The sequence below is a fragment of the Zingiber officinale genome, chromosome 3B, assembly GCF_018446385.1.
Source record: "Zingiber officinale cultivar Zhangliang chromosome 3B, Zo_v1.1, whole genome shotgun sequence".
NCBI lineage: Eukaryota > Viridiplantae > Streptophyta > Magnoliopsida > Zingiberales > Zingiberaceae > Zingiber > Zingiber officinale.
In genome coordinates this window covers 123,226,594-123,237,013 of record NC_055991.1, presented here as the reverse complement: position 1 = coordinate 123,237,013, position 10,420 = coordinate 123,226,594, and the positions used below count along the sequence as shown (strand labels likewise).

Below are 10,420 nucleotides of genomic sequence, written 5' to 3'. Positions count from 1 at the left end.
GATGAGGTTGTGATGGGTGGAAGATGGAGACAGGAGGAATCTTATAAGCCTCGAATACCCAATCAAAACAAGCATCTTTACGATCGACTAGAAACAGTGATTGAAAAACAACTTGGGCTGAGAGAATAAATGCTGAATCAGGTTTCCTACCTTTATCATCTACCAACTATTTTTTTTCTACTCTGCCTACCACCAAAGCTACTGGTGGCTGCAGTGCCGGGAAAGGATGATGGAGGGTGAAGAAGATGGACATGTGTTCGTTCATGGTTGGCTACTTTTTACTCTCTATTCCAACCTTTCGAACTCAAAGGTTTCATTTTTTTATTTATTAAAGAAGAAAAAATGAAACTGGTTCCTTCTCTCAGCCATCTGTAGCTTATCTCTCCCTCCTTCCTTCCATTTTCTGGTGAATCCACCTCTTTAGGCTCATCCCTATATCTTCCTCTCTAATCCTCACTTCCTCCAAACCTTCTTCGCGTACCTCTGCAATCACTTGCTCCCTTTCTCCAATTTTTTTTTTTTCCTGTTGCCAAAGACTCGATTTTTATTCGAGTGTAGCTTCAAGTGTGCAAGGAAAGAAGTCTCAGCTTTGGACTCTTTGATTTGTGAGATGATGCATTGAAACTCGAGTGGGCCAACATCGTCGTCAATCAGCTGATTTTGGAGCAATTGAGATCTTTGTTTAATATCGTCGTGGAGAATCCAATCAGGCACAGATTTGGAAATCTGATGCTGTCGTTCCTGATGTCATTTTTCCCCTTCGTCCTCTTCCTCTCCAAATCTTTCCCTCTGCCGCCGTGGCGAGAGCTGCTGTCTCGGTTGCTGCCTTTCTTGGAAAAGTGTAAGCCGATTGGCGCGCGAAAAATCGGAGCTTTGCCGCCGCCGCCGTCGATGATTCCCAGGAACAAATGCTCCGGCCAGCGGGCGGAGAACGTGGAGGAGCCGATGGAGACGTCACTCCTGGATCTGCCGGAGTTGGCTCTGGAGTGCGTGCTGGAGAAGCTGCCGCCGGTCGGGCTGTCCGCCATGGCCGCCGTTTGCAGCTCGTTGCGAGAACGGTGCAGGAGCGACCACTTCTGGGAAAATCATATGAGGGAGAAATGGGGGAGTGTGATCGGCCCCGCGGAGACCGGAGAGTGGAAGCGCCACCTGGCATCCTTAACAGACTCTCCCGGCGGCGGCTTCGGCTGCGAGCATTGGATCGGGTTGTTGTCCTGCATCTGGCCGATTTCCTGGCTCACGAGCAGGATTGGCAATGGCAACAAGCTCAAGAACTCTCTACCCGCTGACTCTGTCATGGCTTGGTATCAATCCTTGCAAGGTGGACAGTTCTGGTTCCCTGCTCAGGTTTACAACCGCGAGGTAGTCGTCTTCCTCGTCGTCGTCATCATCACAGCAAAGTTCTTGAGATTTTAGTTTAAACACAATTCTAATTTCTAATGCTTCTGCAGCATGGGCATGTGGGCTTCATGTTATCATGCTATGATGCTCAAGTTAGATATGATTGCAGGACAGACACTTTTCTTGCAAGGTAACAAGAAATTTATCTAATGCAGAAAATCATTCAAGTTTTGTTTTTTTGCGCCTTATATGAAGAATTGTAACTGAATTGTCATCCATGCTTTGTGTAGGTATCCTCCCCACGGCCGAAGAACAGTAGTGACAGAGGAGGGAGTGGAGTGGAAGAGGCTGAGGGCACCTCCCGCGGGTACTTCTGCTCATGAGCTTCATATCTCCGACTGCTTGAGCAAGTTGCGTCCCGGCGATCACATTGAAATTCAGTGGAGAAAGAACAAGGAGTTTCCATATGGTGAATCATGTTATAGCATTATTCACCTTGTGAAAAAAGTTTGATGCTAACAAGGTATAACCAATGCCTCATTTGTGTTGCAGGTTGGTGGTATGGAGTTATTGGTCACTCGGAATCTTGTGATGGAAATGAGCATTTTTGCCATTGTCATCTGAGCAGTAAGTTGGTATATTGTAGTTCCTCGAGTGTTGATGTATGTTATACTTGTCTTGGCTGATGTTACTCCTTTGGTGTTTGGTTTTTCAGATAGTATCGTCCTCGAATTCAACCAGTACACGCCAGGTTCAAAGTGGCGACAAGCGTCCATTGATCGAAAGAATCACAGGGAAGAAGGCAATGAAACAGATGGATTTTATGGAGGAATCAGGAAATTGGAAAGCAAGGATGAAATATCCGAGTGGAGAGAGCTTTGGCCAACTGATGCTTTGGAGTAGAAGGACCTGAAGTCCCTCATCAAATTGATTGGTATCTGAAATGCCTAAAGACTTGTGGTCTTTTTTTATTTTGGCTGTTGGCATTCCACAGCTAATTCTTGTAGTTGGGAACAGAAGAAATTGAATGTGAATGATGTATTTAGCTTTAGCTTCAGCTTCTCCTTTTTAATTGGTGAAAATTGAAATCCAAACTTTGCTATCTTCTCAGACTCGTAGCAGTTTTTGTTGCTCTCTCAAAAGCTTGCTGCAATTCAGAGCTACAACATTGGAGGAGGCAAAACGTGAAACATGAAAAAAGAAAAAGAAGAGCCATGTTTGTAAGCTCTTTTTTATTTTTTTTTGGGTTTTTGTAACTTTCATGTCTAGTGTAAGTTCAACTTGTGTTCGAACAATATCAGATATTTATGTCCTCTTCGGACCATGCAATGTTGCTTCACAATATTTCTCATGGCAGCTGGTAAGAGAGTAAAGAGATAGTAAAACAGAGTAACAAGCTTTTGAATCACATTTGTAGACCTCGATTCCTTTCAACCTTCTACACTTACTATACTAATCTATACATCTTCCTGACCAACATCACTGATCGCCGTCATGGTTGAATACTAACATCATTGAGTACAGGAGGAAGGTTACATATGTGTCAAGATGACTGCTGAGATCTTAGTTGTCTGGCCTATTCAATCATCAAGGTTCGGGCATGAACCACTCAATCATCAAGGTTTGGTCAAACAATGAGTGCCAAGACCAGGCATCCTCATGTTTGATGGAAAAAAAAGAGAAAGGTTTTGCTAAGCTTTCAGCATTGTCTGCGCAAAGAAACACCATGAAGAAGTTTAACAAATCCCAAGAGACTCAATTTTCCATCAGAGTGCCTTATCCAATCCTGGAGAACAACATGAATTGGAACTGATGGACTAAGGCCAAGTTCCTGTAAAAGTGCATAACCATTAGGTAGAATAAAGATTCGCAAAGGAACCAGGACTCACTCAAATAAAACCTCAGTGTAGGCTAAATGTGACTAAAGTAGATTCAGTACGAGAATTATTTTTTGCTGGTATTCACTCTCACCGATGCAAGTTCATCGATCATGATGGGCCTGTTTGCATCCTTCTCAAAGAACTCATAACCTTGACGAGCATGCTGCTCCCAGGTATCCAGTGCCTCCATCTGATGCACACTTATGGCTGCAGCAGCAAACTCTTCAAAGTCTAGCTTTCTGTATTGAAGAGAGCTCACCTAATTCCAAAAGAACCAATCGACGAACAAGATTATGTTTTGCATCTGTATCAGTAATCACTATGTTAAGTGAATCAGAGTTCTGAGGAGTACCATGTTCACAAAATCAAGAACCTTTGAATCTTTCATTGCCTCAGTTGAATCATTTAACAAAGCCTGCCAGAAGACTAATTGGAATATCTATCTAGAAACAAAAAAGATGTTTGAACTTCGACAAAATGAACAACTAACCGTCTTTAAGTTTTGGAGAGAGATATAGCCACTCTTGTTTGGGCCTAACAAAGCAAACTGTTCTCGAAGGTAATATAGCTGATTTACCTTCAAGGTCTTGGCAAGAGCCTGTTGATATGAATAATCAAGAGAGACATTAGTGTTTCTCTATGCACATTTTCTTTTGATCACCAGCCTTGTGCAATACAGAAGATTAACTAACAGATAGGGGAATTGGAAAGAATTTTCATGCATCTCAAAGAATGCAGATAAGTATAACTTCAGATAAACAATAATATTATTGTTTAATTTACAGTTTTGATGATGCTAATCTAAACTTTAAGGTATATGTTTAAGTAAACATACCAATGCATTTTGATACATAGATGCTATTTCATATGGATGTCAAAAGAGGTTATAAGTTGGACCTGAGTGAAGCATGATTTAGTCATATAACTCGATAAACTTGGCAATTTCTATCATCAGGTAACTTGCACTTGCTATCCGCTATGGTTATCAAACTACAGTTATTAAATCCAAACACCAATTTCCTGTCATATTATCAGCATTAAGGTGTTTAAACATCCAAAAAAGAGAAAAAACTCTTTCATATTATCGAAACATAGAGAGATTACAGGATATTTTGTAATAGTAAGAACAAGCACAGAACAATAGTTTTCACAGGCTCAGCTAGGCATAGTGAGCGTACCCTCAATGCTGATTTCCTTAGAGAAGAAGAACATATGTAAGCTCTTATAAGCTTATAGATCATAATGTCTAGGGGAATCTTTGCTTCTTCAGGATTCCACAACCAAGGATGACCTGAGATTGGTTGATTATTGTAATTGACCAGCTCATGCTCAACTTCTAAAATAATCAAGATAATCAGGAACATACAGAGAGCTTGTGCAGCAGTCATTCTCTTACGGTAATCCTTATTCAACAATTTCTTGACAAAGTCTTTAGCTTGAGAAGATAGAGACGGCCATGGAGGATCATCAAAGCTTGGCTCTGCTTTCAGAACAGCTCGAAATATGCCTGATTCTGTGCGTGCCCAGAAAGGGCGGCTACCACAGAGTAAAATATAGGCAATTACGCCAACACTCCACATGTCTGCCTCAGTTCCATAACATCTGTGAAGAACTTCAGGTGCAACATAATATGCACTTCCGACAATATCATTCAATCTCTCGTCTGTAGACTCAGTGAAGATGTCATCTTATTTTACAAATTAAACCCAAAAGAAACATCTGATAACTTTTTAAGGTTGAAAATTGTTATGCAACCAACCTGGCTTTACAAAGTCGGACAAACCAAAGTCTATGGCTTTTAAGGTGGATTTTTCATCTCCTGATGTGAAAAGAAAATTCTGAACCAAAAAAGCACAAGCATGAGCCATTAAAAAAAAAAATTGAAACTTAAGCCTGCGTAGAGCTCAAATCTTAAATTTGAAATTTAAACGATAGCAAATAGACCAAATGAAAAATCTGAAATACGTATATGAAGGATTTGCATGCTGCAGTTAGAAGAGACAACTACCTCTGGCTTGAGATCTCGATGAACAACACCTTGAAGGTGACAAAAAGACACAACACTCAATATCTGTACTATTACAGCTTTTGCATCTTCCTCTGAATACTTTCCACCGCTAAATACAAGGAAAAACAAATCATTTCTATTCAGATGTTTGGTTCAAGTTTTAAGAAGAGGTTGTTCAAAAGGCAGAAACCTTAGGAAGGGAATTGGAATGAGCAATTTTGGATACATCATTACCTTAATAGAATCCTTTCCAATAACTCACCACCATTGCATAACCTATAAGGAAGAAAGCCAACTTTATCAGGCTATTAAAAATCAGCTAGTTAGATAATGAGATGCATATGTGCTAAATAAATGCATGCTTCTAGTGCTAGGTATGATATTTATAAGTCATACAATATACATATTTGTAATTATGTTATGAGAAATTTTCATAAATTTCAAGTTTTGTTTTTCCAATTAATTGATTAAATGATGCATAGTAAATTAGTTGCTTGTTATATGCACAATAGGTAACAAGATAAAAGGGAATACAATATCCATGTCGGCTGAATAAATTCAATTATGTGTTACCATCTTCGTGAGCTGAGCTCATAATGGGTCTTTATGAAATCAACTTTGAAATGCATGCGTATGTTTGTCAATTGATGTCCTTGCAATGTAAAATGGTTACCAAGTTCTAAATCCATTTCAGAATCTCTAGCTAATTCAAGTATTTGAAACTGGTAGCAATAGAACTGTATCTCTTCAACAAGATTCCTTGGGGGGCTGCATTTCAGAGCTTTCTCCAAAACTTACAATGTCGAAGTCATCAACATAAATTTGCTCAACAATAGTATGCAGCGGATGAGTGCAAATCAAGATGTTCTTTCAAGATGGTAAAATAAAAGGTCTACTTTGAAGGCGAAAGAGTTTATCCACATAATAAGCCACTTTTCTTATGGGTATTAAATGCAAGATATTGTTTTCATCATCCGAAGGCATAACTTTCTTCACTTATTAGGTATAGAACATTAAATTTTGAGTTGAAAATCTTAGAAGAATCAATAGCAACTAGTGAGATAACATTAACTAGCTGGGTTGTTCACTGTAGCATAGAAATCTAGGAACTTATAAAAAATTAAAACTTGTGGCAATAGTGAATCAATAGCAACTAGTGAGATAACATTAACTAGCTGGGTTGTTCACTGTAGCATAGAAATCTAGGAACTTATAAAAAATCTCAACTTGCGGCAATAGTTGCATTTTCACTTAACAGTCTTTCCCGTAAGTGCCATATCCAGATGAATACATTTCTATATATAGGATTTTGAAGTGTGTAAAACTGATATACACTTACTCCATAACGATATAGACATTATCTTCATCCTCATATGCATCATAGAAGCGTACTAGATTTTTGTGTCCTGCCAAAGAACTTAATATTCTCACTTCTCTTCGTGCATCTTCAACAGAAATAGCAGTTGTCATCTGCATATTATTTCCAAATAAGACTAATTTGAGGAGACTTGCACTTTCTACTAATACAATCAACTAGAAAGTAAATCAACTCAGTATTACAGAGATCTTTCTAAAAGTATAAAAGGTTTAGCTGCCAATCATATTGCAAAGGTAGATTCACCTGTTTTAATCACAGCTCAATGTCGTTTAGATTTTAGAAGCATCAAAATTCAGACATGATAAAGTCGAACTTGCCCAAAGATAAATTAAATAGCAATAACATAGAGAAGTAAGGGAGAACAATTGGCAGGAAGCATGAGAAATGGCAAAGAAGCTCAAAGGAATTTTCACCTTCCTGTTAGTGAGAAACGAAAGTGCATCACACAGGCACACACAGACGCACACACACAAAAGAAAGCATTTTCATATGTGTTGACCATAGAAATCACAAAATAAACAATGAATCAACTCAGTTTCGTAAAGAATTTATGCTCCAAAGATTTCACCATGGAAACCAATTGAAGAAAGACACGTTCATGAAAAATGGAAAGATGCATTAATCACAAGCACTGATCGAACATCACAGAATACCAACCTTGGCTTTAGGAATAACCTTGATGGCAACCTCCTGCCCCTTCATATCTCCCTTCTTCACCTTCCCGGAGCATGTGTAACCAAAATGCCCACGCCCGACCTCCTCCCCAAGTTCAAATTTTGAGAAGAACTGCTTCAAGAATCCAAAGTTCTTATCCAATCCCACTTCGACCTCGCTGCCCTCCGGAATCGACGCCTCGTTCGGCTTCACCGAGCCGTACCGACGAGCGAGGAGAGCCCTGATGTGCTTCGCAGGCGACGGCGGAGGGAACGGCCGCTTGAGGAACCGCAGAGGCGACGAGGTCACGCTGGAGTTAGCCGGCGAGTTCTTGTAAGATCCTGGAAGAGGGCTTGGGCTGCAGAAGGGGAACTTGCCCTGTTGCGGGGTTCCTGCAACCGGTGTAGCTTGCCTAGCGTTAGGGATCTGGAGGCTCTCTTCTTCCTGAAACTCAGGGTTTTGTATTTGCTTTCCATGGCAGGCTCCCATGGAGACCTGGACAACCGAGCAGTGAGAGAGAAAAGATCCAAACTACGAAAAAAAGATCAAATTTTGGAAACGGTGTGGCAAATTCTACGATCTAAAGAAGCAATTATATGAAAAAAAAAAGACGAATCTGCAACGATCGAATGTTTAGGATGGCCAATGTTAAAAAAAGATCGGAAGACTAGAGCCAAAAAGGATTGCCAAACAAGTTTGAGAAGAGTGAAAAGAAAAGTAGCAGATGAAAGAGCAAAGCTTGAATTTTTAGGATAATAAAAGAGAGAAAACAGAGGAGGAGAGTTTCAAATGGGAGGCGGCCCAGGCACTGAAGTAGCAGATGCAGAGAAGGAAGTGGAATGCAAATGCGCGGAGACCGATCGTTTCATCGAGTGGGAAGATGCTGAAAAGGGATGAGACACGGAGTAGAGGAAGGAATGCGCGTTTGTCATTTTTGCTTTTTGCAGCTCTTTGACGGGTGGAACATGTTCTTGGTAATTACTCGGTCACTAGGCAGTTAAATAACGCCATATCCAAGTTTTCCAGTTCCTTTCTGTTTGTCTTCATATAGATCATTCAAAATTGCAAAAATAAATTATCATTAACGTTGCCCAATTGAGGTGCAAATGTTTTAAATGATCAGTTTTACTGAAACTGTTTCATTGTTTGGGTGAACTAAAATCAGGTGAGGGAATTCCTTCTTTAAAGTTCTTCCAAAAAGCTTCACAACTATCTGCTTTTCTTTTTCTTCTCAGTGCTTTCAGAATCTTCTTATAAATGTTTTTTTTTTATGAAAATGGTTAGTAACTCCAGATATGGTTGTGTACTAAAATACTTTTTTGTAAATATACTTAGTAAAAGATAAAATAATAATTTCTAATTATCACAGTACACGTCTACATGCATACAAGGATACATCTTAGGTAGATATCATCGTAATATAAAATTTTATCGAAAATAAATTTACGTTAGATATATTTGACAGATAACGCGTAGTGGAAAGGGCATCAATCAAAATGACGCTCTCGAGCCTCGTCTCTATTTATATCCACGCCGAGCTTTCGTCAAAACGGCTTCACGAAGTCACGAGTCGTTTGTCTCTGATCGGTACTAGCTAAGCGTGAAGATGAAGCAATCCGAGAGAACTCCCATGGCATGATTTGGTGGGCAGTGCGGAATCGAAAATGTTGACACTGAATTCGTCAACACAGAAATCGTTGCCACCGAATTTGTCGACGCAAAATTCGTCTACACTGAATTCGTAAGCACCAAATTCGTTAGCACCGAATTGGGTGGCTAAAGATGGTCGATCATAACTCTTGGGCAGCAAGAGCTCGACTAGAGAGAGGGAGAAGAGGATGAGAAAAAGCCCTAATCAAATTAGAATTTTCTCTCAAAGAATAAAACCACTCATCTCTTCTCATAGAGAGTTATTTATACACCTCTACATAACTTAGGGAGCAAGTCATCTCCCAATCCAATAAGTAAAGTCAACATGATTCATTACTATTAAGATTAAAAAATCAAGTAATCTTGGTTCATAATTAAATTAAATTCTTTTGGTTTATTATTAAACCAAGTTATTTCATAACTAAACTAAACCCCTTTGTAAGTATCCTGTGGTGGTTTTGATATGATCAATCAAGTCAAGTTAGGTCTTATGTATGTTTAATGCCTTGTGTCTAAGTTTGTAGGAATTTAGGAGTACAAGAAATCGAGCGAAAGACGTAGCTAGTGAAAAAGACGGTACGAGAGAGAGTCGACGAGCTCAGTATGTCCAAAGGACGAGGTGCTGCGAAAGAGTATGCTGGCGGACGAGAAGGAAGTGCACGATGTTTCCGAGGGATGAGAAGTCAGAGTGAAAGCTTGCTGTTGATTGTCCGGATGCTAAGATCAATGCCAGGCGCCTGAACAGTCCGAGCGCTTGGACCCCCTGGGGCAAGCCAGGGGAGCCTCCTCGACGCGCAGTTGTTCGAAGTCGCGTAAGCACGATCCGGGCGCCTGGACCAGATAAGGTTTATCCTTTACGAATCGTTGTGAATTGTTACGACGTGGATAAAGTTTTATCCATGCCCAGGCGCCCGGAGTCATTCCAGGCACCCGAAGTTGTCACGTCAACAAATGGTCAGATTCGATCAACAGGCTATAAATAGAGCCTTGGTCTCGGTAGTTAACAACAACATTTGTAAATGAATTCTGTACTTTAACTTCTAGTTCTATTCTTTACTTTTCTAAGCTTTCAACATTATAAGATGCTACTCCACCTTTGGGAGAAAAAGATTTTAATGAGTTACATTTTTCTTGAATTAGCAATTTTATGATTGCAAACCAAGTAAATATTCTTGTCTCTTTCTTTACTTTTATACATTTAGCTTTCTGTTAAAAAACAAGTGCTTGTCTAACTTAGTCCAAAAATAAAAAAAAGAGTATTATTTTAATTTCAGACAATTCACCTCCTCTTGTTGCCTGCTCGGGGACTTATACCCTTTTAGTTTATTATCAAATCATGATAAATCCATATCTCCTACAATAATCATGGCTCATCCGTGTTTCCGTTCTGACAAATATCTTTTCATATTTGTCTTTTCCGTTTGGTCCAACCAAACTCTATCTCTCTCAATTTGAGAATCCAATTCTCAAACTTGTTTTAAATCCTTCATATAAACTCGTAGTGCGTGT

The 10,420-nt window shown here is 39.7% G+C and overlaps 2 protein-coding genes across 3 annotated transcripts; one reads left to right on the top strand and one right to left on the bottom strand.

Moving 5' to 3' along the window:
• Positions 1-222: 222 nt before the first annotated feature.
• LOC121967547 (F-box protein At2g32560-like) lies at positions 223-2,690 on the top strand. Of its 2 annotated transcripts, XM_042517849.1 has the most exons (6): positions 223-1,362; positions 1,452-1,531; positions 1,632-1,810; positions 1,894-1,968; positions 2,057-2,275; positions 2,453-2,690. In XM_042517849.1, exons 1-5 carry the CDS (start codon positions 730-732, stop codon positions 2,242-2,244), a joined length of 1,155 nt encoding a protein of 384 aa, XP_042373783.1. In that variant the 5' UTR covers positions 223-729; the 3' UTR covers positions 2,245-2,275; positions 2,453-2,690. The 2 variants fall into 2 exon arrangements, with proteins under 2 accessions (XP_042373783.1, XP_042373782.1); XM_042517848.1 differs by having other exon boundaries at positions 2,057-2,690.
• Positions 2,691-2,702: 12 nt separating this feature from the next.
• LOC121967546 (calcium/calmodulin-dependent serine/threonine-protein kinase 1-like) lies at positions 2,703-8,252 on the bottom strand. The gene is made up of 11 exons (XM_042517847.1): positions 7,265-8,252; positions 6,569-6,699; positions 5,464-5,505; positions 5,230-5,338; positions 4,981-5,059; positions 4,588-4,884; positions 4,400-4,512; positions 3,712-3,819; positions 3,574-3,636; positions 3,313-3,480; positions 2,703-3,172 (listed from the first exon to the last, which is right to left on the bottom strand). The coding sequence occupies exons 1-11, from the start codon at positions 7,748-7,750 to the stop codon at positions 3,041-3,043; spliced, it is 1,728 nt and encodes a 575-aa protein (XP_042373781.1). The 5' UTR covers positions 7,751-8,252; the 3' UTR covers positions 2,703-3,040.
• Between the last annotated feature and the right edge of the window lie 2,168 nt (positions 8,253-10,420).

Coding starts and splice junctions, on each gene's coding strand:
- LOC121967547 (XM_042517849.1), top strand. CDS start 730: ATGCTGTCGTTCCTGATGTCATTTTTCCCCTTCGTCCTCTTCCTCTCC. Junction 1,363..1,451: donor CTCAGGTTTACAACCGCGAG/GTAGTCGTCTTC, acceptor ATGCTTCTGCAG/CATGGGCATGTGGGCTTCAT. Junction 1,969..2,056: donor TTGCCATTGTCATCTGAGCA/GTAAGTTGGTAT, acceptor TTGGTTTTTCAG/ATAGTATCGTCCTCGAATTC.
- LOC121967546 (XM_042517847.1), bottom strand. CDS start 7,750: ATGGGAGCCTGCCATGGAAAGCAAATACAAAACCCTGAGTTTCAGGAA. Junction 5,506..6,568: donor AATGTCTATATCGTTATGGA/GTAAGTGTATAT, acceptor TCTTCCTTATAG/GTTATGCAATGGTGGTGAGT. Junction 3,820..4,399: donor TAAGGAAATCAGCATTGAGG/GTACGCTCACTA, acceptor TCATATCAACAG/GCTCTTGCCAAGACCTTGAA.